General features: G+C 37.1%; 5 protein-coding genes across 7 annotated transcripts; 1 reads left to right on the top strand and 4 right to left on the bottom strand.

Moving 5' to 3' along the window:
• Nucleotides 1-18: 18 nt before the first annotated feature.
• On the bottom strand, nucleotides 19-2,142 carry Vps33B (vacuolar protein sorting 33B). Its single transcript, XM_065300191.1, has 3 exons — nucleotides 2,004-2,142; nucleotides 1,682-1,857; nucleotides 19-1,630 (listed from the first exon to the last, which is right to left on the bottom strand). Exons 1-3 carry the CDS (start codon nucleotides 2,043-2,045, stop codon nucleotides 46-48), a joined length of 1,803 nt encoding a protein of 600 aa, XP_065156263.1. The 5' UTR covers nucleotides 2,046-2,142; the 3' UTR covers nucleotides 19-45.
• Nucleotides 1,850-3,422, top strand: Ppox (protoporphyrinogen oxidase). The gene has a single exon (XM_065300192.1). It carries the CDS (start codon nucleotides 1,946-1,948, stop codon nucleotides 3,353-3,355), a length of 1,410 nt encoding a protein of 469 aa, XP_065156264.1. The 5' UTR covers nucleotides 1,850-1,945; the 3' UTR covers nucleotides 3,356-3,422.
• Taf13 (TATA-box binding protein associated factor 13) lies at nucleotides 3,166-4,261 on the bottom strand. Of its 2 annotated transcripts, XM_065300195.1 has the most exons (5): nucleotides 4,103-4,261; nucleotides 3,866-4,047; nucleotides 3,650-3,807; nucleotides 3,528-3,588; nucleotides 3,166-3,397 (listed from the first exon to the last, which is right to left on the bottom strand). In XM_065300195.1, the coding sequence occupies exons 1-4, from the start codon at nucleotides 4,130-4,132 to the stop codon at nucleotides 3,569-3,571; spliced, it is 390 nt and encodes a 129-aa protein (XP_065156267.1). In that variant the 5' UTR covers nucleotides 4,133-4,261; the 3' UTR covers nucleotides 3,166-3,397; nucleotides 3,528-3,568. The 2 variants fall into 2 exon arrangements, with proteins under 2 accessions (XP_065156267.1, XP_065156266.1); XM_065300194.1 differs by lacking the exon at nucleotides 3,528-3,588.
• Nucleotides 4,262-4,466: 205 nt separating this feature from the next.
• Nucleotides 4,467-5,255, bottom strand: RpL30 (ribosomal protein L30). The gene is made up of 3 exons (XM_065300196.1): nucleotides 5,125-5,255; nucleotides 4,853-4,965; nucleotides 4,467-4,791 (listed from the first exon to the last, which is right to left on the bottom strand). Exons 2-3 carry the CDS (start codon nucleotides 4,958-4,960, stop codon nucleotides 4,549-4,551), a joined length of 351 nt encoding a protein of 116 aa, XP_065156268.1. The 5' UTR covers nucleotides 4,961-4,965; nucleotides 5,125-5,255; the 3' UTR covers nucleotides 4,467-4,548.
• A 67-nt stretch (nucleotides 5,256-5,322) lies between these two features.
• On the bottom strand, nucleotides 5,323-14,315 carry Doa (Darkener of apricot). 2 transcript variants are annotated; one of them, XM_065301808.1, is made up of 8 exons: nucleotides 13,433-14,315; nucleotides 8,101-8,179; nucleotides 7,805-7,871; nucleotides 7,626-7,739; nucleotides 7,480-7,570; nucleotides 6,671-6,841; nucleotides 6,081-6,461; nucleotides 5,323-6,029 (listed from the first exon to the last, which is right to left on the bottom strand). In XM_065301808.1, the coding sequence occupies exons 1-8, from the start codon at nucleotides 13,556-13,558 to the stop codon at nucleotides 5,814-5,816; spliced, it is 1,245 nt and encodes a 414-aa protein (XP_065157880.1). In that variant the 5' UTR covers nucleotides 13,559-14,315; the 3' UTR covers nucleotides 5,323-5,813. The 2 variants fall into 2 exon arrangements, with proteins under 2 accessions (XP_065157880.1, XP_065157879.1); XM_065301807.1 differs by lacking the exon at nucleotides 13,433-14,315 and adding an exon at nucleotides 10,751-12,228.
• Nucleotides 14,316-15,320: the final 1,005 nt, after the last annotated feature.

Here is a 15,320-nt window from a genome sequence, read left to right as displayed (position 1 = left end):
TTAAATTCAAAACAATGATTAAACAATAACATATTTATTGTTCAATTATTGTATAAACGCGTTAGCAATGTCGTTTTTCGATATAATTCTATCACTAACTTTAATAATCTTAACGCCCATCATGGATTCTAATAAATTCAACGCCGCAATTTCCGAATACGTTATTCCACCAATAATATAAACCATTAAACTTTTCTTGGCATTAAAATACTTTCCGCTTACAGCCAACTCACCAAAATGCAACAACTTCTGTTTCAAATCTTCAATAGGCGTTCCACTCAATACAAGACTTGCAATTTGTGCAATCAATGGAATGTACAATCCGCCATAAACATAACTACAACATGTCGGATTCTTCAAACTGACCTTATCCGGTTCCGCATTCAATTGTTTCAACTTATTTGCGTTCGAAAAGAACGTACTTTTACTCATCAATTGCAGTTTCAACTTATTACCACTGCTACTGTCAATAATATTAGTTTTCACTAATTTTTGATATAAATGTGCATGATTATATCCAAATTCAATGAAAAATTTGGTAAGAAATGACTTGACTTCTGAGTGTGAACATTTTTGCGTTGTACATAACAATAAAAAGAGTGCAAAAGCTGACGTCGCATCGCGTTCAGTCTGTAAATACTCCTCAAGAGTTGTTAAACTTCTAGACTTGCTTTGATTCTGCAAAATGTCACATTCCACTTCAAACAATTTCTGTAGTCTGCTATGCAACAAATGCACTAAAGTTTCAGCCGCGTTTAGGTGACAAGCAACAAATTGCTTCTTTTGCGCTACAGATTGCAATTTAGTTTGCACATATCTCTTCATTTCATGTAAAGCCATGTCTGAAGTTTCACCCTGCACCTTTAAATCTTTAGTTAAGTGCCTTAATATCTCAGTAACTTCAAAAAAGTGCTTATCTTTGATTAATTTGTACACCGAATCCTTTTTAGAGTCTAATACAAAATTAACCGCTTGTTTTACAATGATTTTGTTGCATTGTTCATCTAATAAGCTATCATTCACAGTCTCATTTTTACAAACTCCACTATTAACTCCAAATACTTCATTAAGCATTGCTGAATACGTCGCAGGAGTTAACAAAGCCCCAGGATAATCCATATCCCTATCAATAACAATTAATCCACCTATATCACTATCCCCAAAAGAAGTTGATTCTTCCAATTGTTTTACAATATTATTAGCATTTTTACCCAAAGATAAACAAAAATTGGGTCTGCCAAGTGACAAAAACAAATGCCACAAACTTTTAGAAAACACTGGCAATAAACTATAATCATCTTGGATGAAAATATTCTCAAACATGGATGGCATTTCTAAAGATAATATACCTTGATCCAAGTGAATGGGAAACCATTGAAATGAATAAAGTTTGACATTATTGAACAAGCCATTTTGTTCAACAATATCTTCAAAGAAGTATAACACTTTAGGGACGCATATAATGTGGTATTTGCTGTCTTCTGCCTGGTTTGAATTAACCTTTGATTGGATTTGTTGTAAAACACTCTCAAATGTTGATGTGTTTGTGTAAATCATGTAGAGGGATGTTGATTGGGTGTCTTTTGTTATTGTGGCGTACAATTTGAAGATTTTCTCTATTCCGTACGACCTAAAAATAGATATAAACAATAAAATAAATAAAAAGCAAGTAAAAACTGACTTGAGCCATGATACACCACAGATTCTCTCCAAGGGTTTGATGAGAGAAGGTTCAATAATAAGGTGTTTACAACCAGGCACTGTTTTTAATATTTTTTCTAATTGTGCCTTTGATATTTCCGATAGAGACGAGAGTTTATCATAGATTATTTCATCCATTGTAACATTACTTGTTAACTACAATTTAAGGTTAGATTCGTTTAAAATTGATGTTATGAACATTAAAATTGTTCCAGGAAGTGAATTAACTTAAGATATTTAAAAAATGAGTACTACTATCCTTGGAGGAGGTCTAGGAGGGCTTTCTGCAGCATATTACTTACTGAAGAAAGATCCAAAAAGTGTAATAACATTAGTTGAAGCATCAAACAGGGTTGGTGGATGGATTAAATCCAACACACAGGATGATGGAGTGATTTTTGAGCAAGGCCCACGTACAGTACGTCCTAAAGGACCACAAGGTGCAAATACACTAGCATTAATTGAGGAACTTGACTTATCTAGTCACATCAAAGCAATACCCACATATCATCCAGCTGCTACCAAAAGAATGATATATGCCAACTCAAAACTGCATTTATTACCAGCCAGTTTCACAAGTCTCTTCAAAAAACAAACGCCGTTTTCAAAACCATTAATATCTCTGTTGTTCAAAGATGTTATCACTGGTAAACCAGCAGTGGCAATAAAAGATGAATCAATTTATGATTTTGTTACAAGAAGATTCGGTACAGAGGTCGGGGATTATTTAATATCACCGATGATTTGCGGAATATGCGGGGGTGACGCAAAGCAGATAAGCGTCAAGTTTTTAATGGAGGGTTTGTTTGAAAAGGAGCAGAAACATGGGAGTATTACAAGGGGTATCATTGCAAGTTGGCTTAATAAAGAAGAAAAAAAGAACGAAAATAAACCAAGGAATGATTTGTATCAACGATCAATTAATGAACGTTGGAATGTTTATACTTTTGATAATGGCATTGAGAGTCTACCGAAAAGACTTGAAGAAGTTTGTCGCGCGAATGGTACCCGGTTTGAAATGGATGCTAAGTGTACAGGGCTGGACTTTTCCGCGAAAATCACAACAGAATTAAGCAATGGTAGAGTTTTGACAAGTGATAAACTAATAAGTTCAATTTCCGCAGAGAATTTAAGCGCGTTATTAATAAATAAACATCCCGACTTGGCAAAACTCCTTCAGCGCATAAAAACGGTAACATTGGCGGTTGTTAACTTACAATTCAATGAAAAGCTCCCGATTGAAGACGGTTTTGGATTCTTGGTGTGCCCGAAAGAAAACCGGCCGATCCTAGGTGTGATTTACGACAGTTGCTGTTTTTCTTACACCGATAAGACTGTTCTGACTGTGATGCTCGGCGGACACTGGTTCTACGATCACTTCAATGATAATACTTCAGAGGAAGAGTTTCTGCACGTAGCATTAACGCAAGTCGCAGATATCTTAAAGATTGATCAACTTCCCGATAATTACAAAGTTAATCTATTGAAAAATGCGATTCCGCAGTATACAGTAGGGCACAAGGAGAACCTCGAACTTATTCAGCGGTATATCGATGCGAAGCGCCTGAAATTGCATCTTTGCGGAAGTTCGTATCATGGTGTCGGTATCAACGATGTCATTATGTCGGCAAGAAACATGGCGGATGAAATCTAATTCATATTTATATTATGTTTCAATTAAGCGCTGCTTCTTTTCCTGTAATAAAAACAAAACCAAGCGATTTGAGTCATTTGCCTTCATTGAAATACTTTCTAAACAATAACCAAACAATAAAACAATACAAAACTATAAAGACTAAACAAAATTCTAAAAAAACATTTCTCACACTTAAAAGACACTTCCATGCAGTTGGGTTTTGATGTAAGCTCATTCCATTCCAGTTGTTACTTTAAATTAATGTGTTACTTTATAAGAACAAAAGAAAATAGGGAAAAAATCATGTCTTACCAGCATATTTCACTTCATCGAAAGCTTTCCTAGCTCTTTTCAGTTCTTCATTCATTGTGAGCAGGTCTTTGACCCTGGCGTACTTTCTAGCGTCTTTCCGGACGAGGAAAACCATGTCTTCCACTTGAACGCGGCCTGTTTTACCGATTTCCATGGCTCTACACATAAAATATAAAGTTTAATCATTTTTTCGTGTTTTATATTGGGAATAATTACTTGTGTGTCGTTTCAGTGATGAATTCAATGACTAAATCTTCGATGATATCAACGCTTTCGGTGTAGGGGTTCTGATCATCGCCGAAACCAAACATCATGCATCGCAATTCTTTGCTAAAGATTCTTTTTCTGCCCACTGATGATAACATCATAGAGGCTTCATTTGTTTCTTCCTCTTCATACTAATCACAACATTAGACAAGTGTCTATTGTATAGCTAAATTAATGTTTATTTACCTGCTCGAATTGTTCATCTGCCGCCGCCATTGAAGAGCAATTGTTGTTACTTGTTGAACGACGAATTAAAACTGAGCTAATATGAAAAACGCGCAAACTATCTTAACCTCCACGCGACACGAACCGAAGTCAACCGAACGAGTAGCACCGTAGTTCGCCGAGTGAACAGCACCGTAGGCAACCGCACGTACACCTCTCTTACACACAAAACATACAATAAATTAAAACATTTACAGGTGTAGCATATAAAACAATATTCAGGATCGTAAAATTTTATTGATAATAAACTTTTACCTTAAATTAGGAAGGAGATGATAATCAGGGAATGCAGTTTAAATGCTGTGAAAAGAAAGCAAACGCCATCTATCATTGCCAACTTCTATTTTCTTTTCCATTGACAATGATGATTGTACCAATTATCAAAATAGAAATGAAATTATTACATCTTATGAAGCTTGGACCTCCCCAGTGGGCATCGACTTGATGATATCGGAATCGCCAGGATCCGTGATCGACATTACGCACACTCGGAAGTATTTACCGCAAGCTGTACCCAATTCAATATTGTTACCGGTGTAATGATGAACGCCAGTTTTGGCCAACATGGCGTAATATTCAATTTCACATCTGCGGAGTGGCGGCGTGTTGTTGGCGATGATGATGAGCTTAGCTTTACCTTGGCGGAGAGTCTGTAATTGGGAAATTGCACGATTTTTAACCACATTCACATAAAAGAGGTTTAAAACGTACCTTAAGCGACTGCTTGTATCCCAAACAGTATTTACCGCTCTTCATCACCAGCGCCAACTTGGCGTTGATGCTCTCGATCGCCTTCTTTTGCTTCTTTGGGGCCACCATGATTTCTAAATGAAAAAAGTAAGGTTAAAAACACGTTTTATTAAATTAAAACTCCAAATTAAAAAGTAGAACGTTTAATATACACGCAAATGGTGTATACATGTTTTCTCTAGTTAAATTGACGTTTTATTACTTTAAATTACGCCAAAATTAATAATTATTACCTGTTAAGCTCCGCACACGTGTTGTCTGCACAAAGTGAAGTGAATGAAAGGAAGTGCGGCGTTTTTAATGGCGGCTCGGTGCTTGTCGCTTCAGTTCGCGTACCAACCACCGACTACAGCGACCTCTACCGGATAAACCCAAAGTACTGAAACATATGCAACCCAAACAGCAAAGCATAAAATAAAAACATTTAAAAGTAAATTCGAAAAGTATATTATTACAGAAGTAAATCAGATGCCACAACTCGGCTCGTCCTACTTTTCGGTTGAGAATGCGTGACATTTATTGAAAATAGCTCTCAATTTGTGTAAATATCGTGGTAGAATCAACTTCCTACCGTACATTTCATTCGTTTCGCTCTGCTTATTGAAAGAAATAAAATTCAAATGAAATGACTTGAACAAACAATTGTTAAACTAATACAATAAACAAATACGCCACGAACTGTGCCGTCTTGCAACCATATTCATAATAAATATACTAATTTATAAATTGATTGTATTCGTGTGCAGCAGACAGAATGCAGAGTTAATGGTTGCTTCTTCGGCCGCCATCATCATCATCATATCAAACAACTTTACATTATCTTCATTAACATATTACTTAAATAGGAATCGGCGATTGCTATTTGCGCGCAATTTATTTAAATAGTCTTCGACACACACATACGCACACATACACACGATTGTTATCGCGACTGGATGGATAGACTGCGTCGAATGGCGGCGTCACCGCTGCCGCCGCGCTCTGCCGCGCCCAGCCGTTGATGCGTTGGTATTTTATCGAAGAACGGATGCTGCATTGCCTCGCGCAGCGTGATTCGCTGCGATGGTTCGTATTCGAGCATACGAAGGATCAAATCAAACAATTCGCCGTGTTCCACGCCATCGCTTTGCTTATAACGCTAAAAACAAACAAATTATCTAAAATTTCTATAAATATTAATGATATTTACCATTAATGGCTTGCAGTTTTCTCTAACATATCGCCCAGAGGAGCTCTTTTCATCCCATTCGAGTTTGCCGCGATAAAAGTACTTCGTTTTGGTTTTGCGCGCCATGCGTGTGGGAATCTCGCCGAGGATGCGCTCCATCATGGCTAAATGCTCGCGATTGTCGTGCGTCTGGAAGAGCGTGATGCCGAGGTACAATTCGAAAAGTATGCAGCCGATCGACCACACGTCGCAGGGTTGTGCCCAGCCCAATTCGAGAATCACCTCCGGGGCGCGGTAATGTCGCGTGGAGACGATCGTCGAATGGTGCTCCTCGTCAAAGGTAGCGCTGCCAAAGTCTATTAATCGCACGTCTGTACGCAGGACACGCTTTACGGTGCGTCTCTACAAAAACAAATTGAAATTTAATACATTTACGCCATCTACCAGCAAATTAAACAACTAAAATTACAATAAACCTAATTTTACACTGTTAAAGTTATTTTTTAACAATAAAAAGTAATCTATGTTATGCTTCATGATATAAACTATCTCTATACAAAATTTTATAAGAATTGATTGAATAGTTTTGTGTTATTGCGTAAAATACATACTTTTCGTTGGTTGTAACCTAATTCGAAAGCTGAATTCACAAACAGGATGTTCTCCGGCTTGAGGTCGGTGTGTGTGAGCTTATTATCATGTAGAAACTTGACTGAATAACACAACTGGTAGCCGATGTGACGGACATGATCCAATGGATAGGGTTGGTATAAATTCTCCTTCTGCACATGAAACAAAAATAAGAATAAGAGAATGATAGAGAGAGGTGGAAAGGTATGCCGCCGACGAATGTGTAAATTCATCCCAATTCGAATCCGTATAAATAGAGCATCGCTATTAATAAACCAAGCACAGCCGAGCATAGAAAATGCGCCAGCGTTGCACGAATCGGTAATTGGTTCAAGGCGACATCGAGAAAACGTGCAATAGTTACCAAAACTTGCACCCATAGGAACCAATTTTAAAGTCTCGGTTTTATAATTCCACCCTCTCAAAATAACAAGCGAAAAATAAGGTAGAATTATGCAAATCGCGTGCATTTTCACTTTTCACGTTCGTGCGGGAAAGTTTACCCAAACAGGAATTCAAAATGCCGGATACATCACTTCACCATCACCCAAGCACGCGATCGCCGCTATAAATGCGCGTTTTGAACTTGAACCTCTTAAATTTTCCCCTCGCGAAAACCCAATGAACACAAATTCGCATCATATTTATTTATTTCATCGCCGCACGTGCCAAAAACTCGTGTGTAACCATTTTTTATTTATAATTGAGGTGATACACACGTAAATATAGGTTTTTTTCTCACTCCTCTCTCACGAAATCGTAAAAAACAAAAAAACAAAAAAAAACTTACCAAGAAATCAAACACGCTCAGGCCCAGCATTTCGAACGCGATACACATGTGTCCATGATAGTTGAACCAATCCAACATTTTTACACAAAGGCTAAAAATATAAACAAATTAATAAAAAAATAATTTAATTTAAAAATAATGATTACTGTTGACAATCAGGATCCTTCTCGGCGAGTTTCTCCAGCACGTTGATCTCGAGCTTGGCCGCCTCCCGGTACTTCTCCACGTTCTTGATGATCTTCAAGGCCATCGTGTGATTACTGAAAATAGCACCGAATCGATATAGCTGGATATTATCATTGAAATAAGCGTGTTGAACACTCACGTGTCTAGGTCATCAACGCGCACCACTTTGCCAAAGGTGCCTTCGCCCAAGGTCTGGTCGATTTTATCTGAAAGACGCAAGAAATCGCACACGTGATCAACATCCAACGCCCCAAGCCGCATCACAATTCCTCGCTTTCTCTCTGTGATATTTTGTGCATAATAATACAGAAAATATCACAGTGTTTGCTCTCTTATTGATAATTAACCGATAAAATAAAAAAATTTTGATTCTTTTGTTTCTCAAATAATTTATGATGTGGGTGTGATAGTGAGATAGTAGTAGTATTCACGAACATCTGTTTAGCAGTACATCTCCCACGTGGTAAATGAGGTGGCCCTCTTCATCGTCCTCGATGGATGGTGCTCGCGAGCTCTGCGTTCGCCATCGCGCGTGTGAATATCACGGTTCGGGGGCGGGAATCACATCGCATTGAATCGCATCATCATCATCATCATCATGATCATCGCAGGCGTATCATCATCATCGTGGTGTGGATTGGTCAGCGCACCCCCCGGCCAGCAACACAACAGGAAGGGCAAACAACAACGGATTGCCAAATCAACAACGATTGCAATGTTTCTCGCATGTTCGATTATTAGTAAGTTGCAAAGTGTGGTAATAATATTTGGGGGTCAAATACAAACAATGGAATTAATATATTCTTATGATTAGTTTTTATATATCGCATGCAAATGCAAAAAGTCAGCAAAACGATGATAAATTCATGTATTTCATATTTGAAATCGCGCGCGCAACGTGTTGGCGCGTATAAATAACCGCTCCGAAAATACAAATGTCACATGACCAATGAATGTGTAATGTAGAGGCAGGAAAATCACAGAGCGACTGACTAATATTTTAATACAGTGTAGAAATTGATTCATTTGCGTGAAATACCGGTAGTTTTTTATTTGTAAATACCGGTATACCGGATTTTAATATTTGAAAATGTAAAAAATTTAAAAATTACAAAATCGTGAATATTTTCGGAATAATTTTATAAATACCGGTATTTTTTTGGTAAATACCGGTATTTTGAAGTATCAACGAGAGTTTTTATAGAACAACGTTTAGCCACGTGATGTTTACGGTGTTTTTTCTAGTTTCACTTTATTTTCATATTGAGGTTTTTAAATTTAAAGTTTTTATTTTAAATTTTCGAAATTCGTTTGCGCCGCACCTACACGAGCAGCGTAGTAGACAAATACATAAACGCAAGCTCCACCATGTGACTAAAGCACTTTAGTAACGGCCATGACCATTCGTGCTTAAATTTCCACTTTTTGTGTCTCAAAACCGTGAAAAAAGTGGCGTTTTAAAGATAGAAGTAGAAAAAACTTGATTTTAGGTTAAAATAATTAGAAAATTGCAAATATACCGGTATTTATACTAAAATACCTAAAAATTAACCTCAAAATTGACTTCTACTCACAACTTTAAAGCAAAATATTAATTTCCTCGATATAGCTCCTTCAATTTAAGTAAAAATGATTAATTATTTTAAAAAATCGTTTAAAAAAATTGATAAATGAATCAATTGCAAAATTCAAACATTAAAAAATTACAAAATTGAGAATATTTTCGTAATAATTTTATAAATACCGGTATTTTTTGGCAAATACCGGTATTTTGAAGTATCAAGTGGCAAAACGTGAATTTTTGTTTAACAACGTTTAGCCACGTGACGCTTACGGTGTTTTTTTCTAGTTTCACTCTATTTTGATGTTGAGGTTTTTAAATTTAAAGTTTTTATTTTAAATTTTCGAAATTCATTCGCGCCGCACCGATACGAGCAGAATAGTAGACAAATACATAAACGCAAGCTCCACCATGTGACTAAAGCACTTGGCTAAAGTACATTACCATTCAGCTTAAATTTCCACTTTTGCCTCAAAACCGTGAAAAAAGTGGCGTTTTAAAGATAGAAGTAGAAAAAACTTGATTTTAAGTTAAAATAATTAGAAAATTGCAAATATACCGGTATTTATACTAAAATACCTAAAAATTAACCTCAAAATTGACTTCTACTCACAACTTTAAAGCAAAATATTAATTTCCTCGATATAGCTCCTTCAATTTAAGTAAAAATGATTAATTATTTAAAAAAATTGATAAATGAATCAATTGCAAATTTCAAACATTAAAAAATTACAAAATTGAGAATATTTTCGTAATAATTTTATAAATACCGGTACTTTTTTGGCAAATACCGGTATTTTGAAGCATCAAGTGGCAAAACGTGAATTTTTGTTTAACAACGTTTAGCCACGTGACGCTTACGGTGTTCTTTTCTTCTATTTTCACTCTATTTTGATGTTGGGGTTTTTAAATTTAAAGTTTTTATTTTAAATTTTCGAAATTCATTCGCGCCGCACCGATACGAGCCGTATAGTAGACAAATACATAAACGCAAGCTCCACCATGTGACTAAAACCCGTGGCTAAAGTACTTTAGTCACAGCCATGGCCAATCGCCTCAAAACCATGAAAAAAGTGGCGATTTAAATATAAAAGTAGAAAAAACGTGATTTTATGTTAAAATAATTAAAAAATAGCAAATATACCGGTATTTTTACTAAAATATACTAAAACACCTAAAAACTAACCTCAAAATTCACTTCTACTCACAACTTTAAAGCTAAACATTAATTTCCTTAATATAGCTCCTTCAATTTAATTAAAAATTAAAAAACCAATTGAAAAAACCCAAGTATTATTTTCCTATCTCCAAATTTCCCAATTTCCCATTTTCCACATACCGGTATTTCACATTTATCATCGTTTCTCACAAGCGCAAGAAAAAAAAACCAAACACAAACATGCCCAACGTGGATGTAACTGTGTCACTTACACAAGATTAGTTAGAGGCCACACACACACGCCGCTCGGTTATACAGGGTGTATATACTGATATGGACAAAAACACGCGCGGCCATGTACTTACAGCCGCCGCCCCCGCCCTCGCCTTCGACTGCCGATAGTAGCTGCTGTACCTTCCCGCGACTGCATTATCATTAATCGCATGTGTACTATTACTACTACTACTCTTCAAATTCAAACTGGCGCTCGACGCGCTCGCCGCAATCGTGCTCCCTGCAACACCCGCCGCCGCCACCGCATCATTACTACTCCCAACCCGATTATAAACCTCATCTAACGCCGAGTATTTCATAATGAGGCTCTGTATCTCCTTGCGTTTTGTTTCACGCTCGCTGAGTGGATCATCGATGCTAATATCGACGATTTTCATCTCGGCCGCCGCCAATTTCTTCTCGATCGTCTGCGAATCGCGCTGTGGTTTCGCCGACCGCCTCGGCCGACATTTACTCGCACTCGTCGCCGCGTTCAACCGATGCGATGAGTTGTAAATCGACTCAACATGGCGGTCGAGATAATTGCTATCTAAATTAATGGTGGAGGCGCCCGCTGGAGTCTTGTAGGGTGTTTTCTCGCGCGGTGTTTCCCGCGTTGGAACATTCGCAGTGGTGGCACTTTTCGATAGAGTTAACCCGCGTCCAATTGACGGCTCCAGCGTGCGTTCCTCCTTCTTCCTGCCGTAGATCCGGTCCCACACGGAGAAGTATTTATCCTCGATGCGTTTCGTCGCGTTATTATTATTATTCGTGACATAACTCGTCGATGCGGACGTGCTCAGCGGTATGCTGTAGCTATTCGTGGGTGTTTTATTGCGGGAAGAGTGTTCGGATGGTCCGCGCACCTTCGTTGAGAGTTTTTGCAGCAGGCTGCTGCATGAATCGCTGAGGATTTGCGTTACGCTCGCCGTGGTGGAGGAGCGTGTGTATCGCGCGCGGCGCTGGGCGGCTGATGATGACGGTGTGATCGTTGGCGTTGTGCTTGCGCTCGCCAGCATCGTGCCACTGGTGGACCTCTTCGGCGCATAGCTGAACGAATGCGCCGATGGGCGATATAGCGATGAACTGGTGCTATTGCTGGCGGTTGAGGGATATTCGTAATTACGTACGCGCGGCGGTAGCGGTGAGTAGTGATAAACGCCCGACGGATCGTACATCACGCATATTCCGATGCGGCGGGTATTTTTTTTCTCGGTGACCAAGTGCCGGTGGCGCGTTTGCGACTAATCGTGGCGTCACATGCGCGTTAGTTAAAAGTCGCGCATCCGAACGCGATGCCAAATACCGCCAAACTAAAAATACCATCAACCGAGGCGAGCACACGGCTCAACACACGACGGTAGGTAGGTGTTGGTCTGTGTGTGTGTGTGTAGCCTTCTTTTCCGAGCGGCGGCGGCGAGAGGAGAAAATAAATTCACCAACAGCGCCCCACAGCGCTGAAAACAATTGCGCGCCGGCAACACACAAACACGGCTAAAATTAAAACAAATCTAACGTTTTATTATTTATTTATTGCTATACGAGAGCAGAAATTCAAGAAAATGTGATTTTATTTTACTTGTGTAAATGATGTATTTTGGGTTGCAGGCTAGAAAATTTAGTGTTTTTTGTGAAAAAATAACGAAAAAACGAAAAATATCAAAGATACAACTTTTAAAGAGCTTCTATAATAAAGAGAATTTAATCCTGTATCTTTTGAATGTAAGACTTTTCAAAAACTCTTAATATTTTTAAAATTACAAGCAAAAAAACTCGAAAAACGCACTGTCGCTACTAAAATTTGGCTATTTTCGCGGAAAAACAAGAAAAAAGTGAAAAATATTTAACTTCAACACGTCAACATGAAGAAAAATACTCTATAAATCGGAACTATTGATATATAAGTTCAATTTTGTGTTTTTTCTACCACTTTTTACAAATTAACTCAAAAATTGTTAAAAAAATACCGATATTCCCGGAAAACATTAAATATCTCCATAAATAATAATCACAAAACGTCGCAAAAACACATAACAAAAAGAATTTAATCTCGCCTCTTTTCCACGTAAGACTTTTCAGAAACTCGCAAAACTTTAGAAATTACAATCAAAAAACTCTAAAAACGCACTGTCCCTACTAAAATTTGGCTATTTTTCTCGGAAAAACAAGAAAAAAGTGAAAAATATTTAACTTCAACACGTCAACATGAAGCAAAATATACTATAAATCAGGACTATTGATCTATCAACTCAATTTTGTGTTTTTTTCTACCACTTTTTACAAATTAACTCAAAAATTGTTAAAAATACCGTTATTACCGGAAAAGAGGAAATATCTCCATAAATATTAATCACAAAGCGTCGCAAAAAACACCTAACAAAGAGAATTTAATCTCGCATCTTTTCCACTGAAAACTTTTCAAAAACTCGTAAAACTTTAAAAATTACTATTAAAAAAACAAAAAAAAACGACTATCCCTATTATAATATGTATAACCTGTTATAATCAAAATTAACCCCTTCAAAAGCTCTAATCATGCGTGAAATTCACCCAGACATAAAACCTAAAATTAAAAAAGCAACTCGAGCAGTGGTGGCAGCTGTGTTTACACAAAAAGCTCCAGTTTGCACCTCGCACGCATTTTCTCAACTCTCTAGCTTAGTCTACGCGTACACGAATTCAGCGCGGCGGTGGCGGCTGGCAAATGATGGTAATGTAAATAAAGCGCTGAGCTTTTTTCCTCTCTCTGTACTCTCTTACTCTCTGTGGCATACCTGTCGTAGTAATCGCCTAACAAACTTGTGTATCCTTTCGGCGAACTTGTGCTCAATGTGCGGCGACGGCGGCGCGTCATTGTGGACGAAATTATTGTTATCGCAGATAAACACCGTGAAGATCATACTGTCACATTATAAACTCAAATTTCCGCGTTTTGCAACTCCACACCAACACTACGATTCAACGCGTAGAATAAAACTGAACTAAACTTAAAACTTCAACTTCAACTAGAAGTTGTGTAGAATGAAATACTCGTAATGTAAACATTATCAAAGCGCACAGCGTATTGTTTATATTTATGCGCGAAACGCGCGCCGCAATGTTATTTATTATTAAATCGGCGTAAATTAAAATTAAAACACAAATCGTGTTTAACTGCGCGCGGTTCGAATCAGACTGGACTTATAAGTCCGAGTACGAGTGGTGGAGGCGCCCAAACCACCACATCCAATGGTGGTGGGCATGTAAATGACAGGAAGCCATCACCAAGTACCACCCGCACGCGATTTTCGTATTTTCATTCCATGCACACGTGTGTACCGACATCAAGTACCTTGTAGCCCGCCTGTTTTTTCCCTATTACGAATTGTAAATAGTCTTCCTTCGCGTGCCAATCGCTAATTTATTATCAGCGTGTTACGTAACGAAACGCGAGTTAATAACCCAAACATGCACCACTGGTCATCCTGTTACCCTTCCAATCCAAGGTTAAGAACACACACACACAAAAATATAAAAGAAAATGAAATACTCGTAAAAATTGCGATGTCATGTTTTTTGTGGAAAAACCACGAAAAAAACGGAAAATATCAAAGATACAACTTTAAAAAAGCTTCTATAGTAAAGAGAATTTAATTCTGTATCTTTTGAATGTAATACTTTTTAAAAACTCGTAATATTTTTAAAATTACAAGCAAATAACTCAAAAAATCGACTGTCACTATTAAAAGTTGGCTTTTTTCGCGGAAAAACAAGAAAAACGTGAAAAATATTTAACTTCAACACTTCAACATGAAGAAAAATACTCTATAAATCGGAATTATTGATATATCAGTTCAATTTTGTGTTTTTTCTACCACATTTTACAATTTAACTCAAAAATTGTTAAAAAATATCATTATTCTCGGAAAAAAATTAAATATCTCCATAAATATTAATCACAAAACGTCGCAAAAAACACCTAATAATAAGAATTTATTCTCGCATCTTTTCCACGAAAAACTTTTCAAAAACTCGCAAAACTTTAGAAATTACAATCAAAAAACTCTAAAAACGCACTGTCGCTACTAAAATTCGGCTATTTTCGCGGAAAAACAAGAAAAACGTGAAAAATATTTCACTTCAACACGTCAACAACCGAAAGATATACTATAAATCAGGACTATTGATATATCAACTCAATTTTGTGTTTTTTTTCTACCACATTTTACAATTTAACTCAAAAATTGTTAAAAATATCATTATTCTCGGAAAAATTAAATATCTCCATAAATATTAATCACAAAACGTCGCAAAAAACACCTAATAAAGAGAATTTAATCTCGCATTTTTTCCACGAAAAACTTTTCAAAAACTCGCAATACTTTAGAAATGACAATCAAAAAACCGAAAAAAATCCACTATCCCTATTATAATATATATAACCTGCTATAATCAAAATTAACCCCATCAAAAGCTCTAATCATGCGTAAAATGGTCATCCTGCTACCCTTCAATTTCAAGGTTAAGACCACACGCACACACACAAAGCAAAATAAAAGAAAATGAAATAAAAATTGCGATGTCATGTTGATCGCATTGTCCAGAAGGGTCAGGTCAAGGCAAACAATACATCATGAGTAATATTAATGTTAAAACGTCGACTCACACTGTTATCAGTTATCA

Source organism: Atheta coriaria, unplaced genomic scaffold (assembly GCF_025399875.1).
Source record: "Atheta coriaria isolate IRGN ID8LTWV9N9 unplaced genomic scaffold, Caltech_Dcor_3.1 hic_scaffold_4_pilon, whole genome shotgun sequence".
In the NCBI taxonomy this organism is placed as follows: domain Eukaryota; kingdom Metazoa; phylum Arthropoda; class Insecta; order Coleoptera; family Staphylinidae; genus Dalotia; species Dalotia coriaria.
The sequence above is the reverse complement of the archived record's forward strand: the minus strand, read 5'-3'. Positions and strand labels throughout refer to the sequence as shown.

What these genes read in the sequence shown, in the direction of transcription:
- Vps33B (XM_065300191.1), bottom strand. Translation starts at nt 2,045, where the DNA reads ATGCTTCAACTAATGTTATTACACTTTTTGGATCTTTCTTCA. An exon ending in ACTTTTTGGATCTTTCTTCA is followed by an intron (nt 1,858 to 2,003) that starts GTAAGTAATATG and finishes CTTAAATTGTAG; the next exon opens with TTAACAAGTAATGTTACAAT. An exon ending in TGTGGTGTATCATGGCTCAA is followed by an intron (nt 1,631 to 1,681) that starts GTCAGTTTTTAC and finishes ATCTATTTTTAG; the next exon opens with GTCGTACGGAATAGAGAAAA.
- Doa (XM_065301807.1), bottom strand. Translation starts at nt 11,836, where the DNA reads ATGTACGATCCGTCGGGCGTTTATCACTACTCACCGCTACCGCCGCGC. An exon ending in CGAGGGCGGGGGCGGCGGCT is followed by an intron (nt 8,180 to 10,750) that starts GTAAGTACATGG and finishes TGGCGAACGCAG; the next exon opens with AGCTCGCGAGCACCATCCAT. An exon ending in AAAACTGCAAGCCATTAATG is followed by an intron (nt 6,030 to 6,080) that starts GTAAATATCATT and finishes GTTTGTTTTTAG; the next exon opens with CGTTATAAGCAAAGCGATGG.
- Ppox (XM_065300192.1), top strand. Translation starts at nt 1,946, where the DNA reads ATGAGTACTACTATCCTTGGAGGAGGTCTAGGAGGGCTTTCTGCAGCA.
- RpL30 (XM_065300196.1), bottom strand. Translation starts at nt 4,960, where the DNA reads ATGGTGGCCCCAAAGAAGCAAAAGAAGGCGATCGAGAGCATCAACGCC. An exon ending in GATACAAGCAGTCGCTTAAG is followed by an intron (nt 4,792 to 4,852) that starts GTACGTTTTAAA and finishes TCCCAATTACAG; the next exon opens with ACTCTCCGCCAAGGTAAAGC.
- Taf13 (XM_065300194.1), bottom strand. Translation starts at nt 4,132, where the DNA reads ATGGCGGCGGCAGATGAACAATTCGAGCAG. An exon ending in ATCACTGAAACGACACACAA is followed by an intron (nt 3,808 to 3,865) that starts GTAATTATTCCC and finishes TTTTATGTGTAG; the next exon opens with AGCCATGGAAATCGGTAAAA. An exon ending in CGATGAAGTGAAATATGCTG is followed by an intron (nt 3,398 to 3,649) that starts GTAAGACATGAT and finishes TTTTTATTACAG; the next exon opens with GAAAAGAAGCAGCGCTTAAT.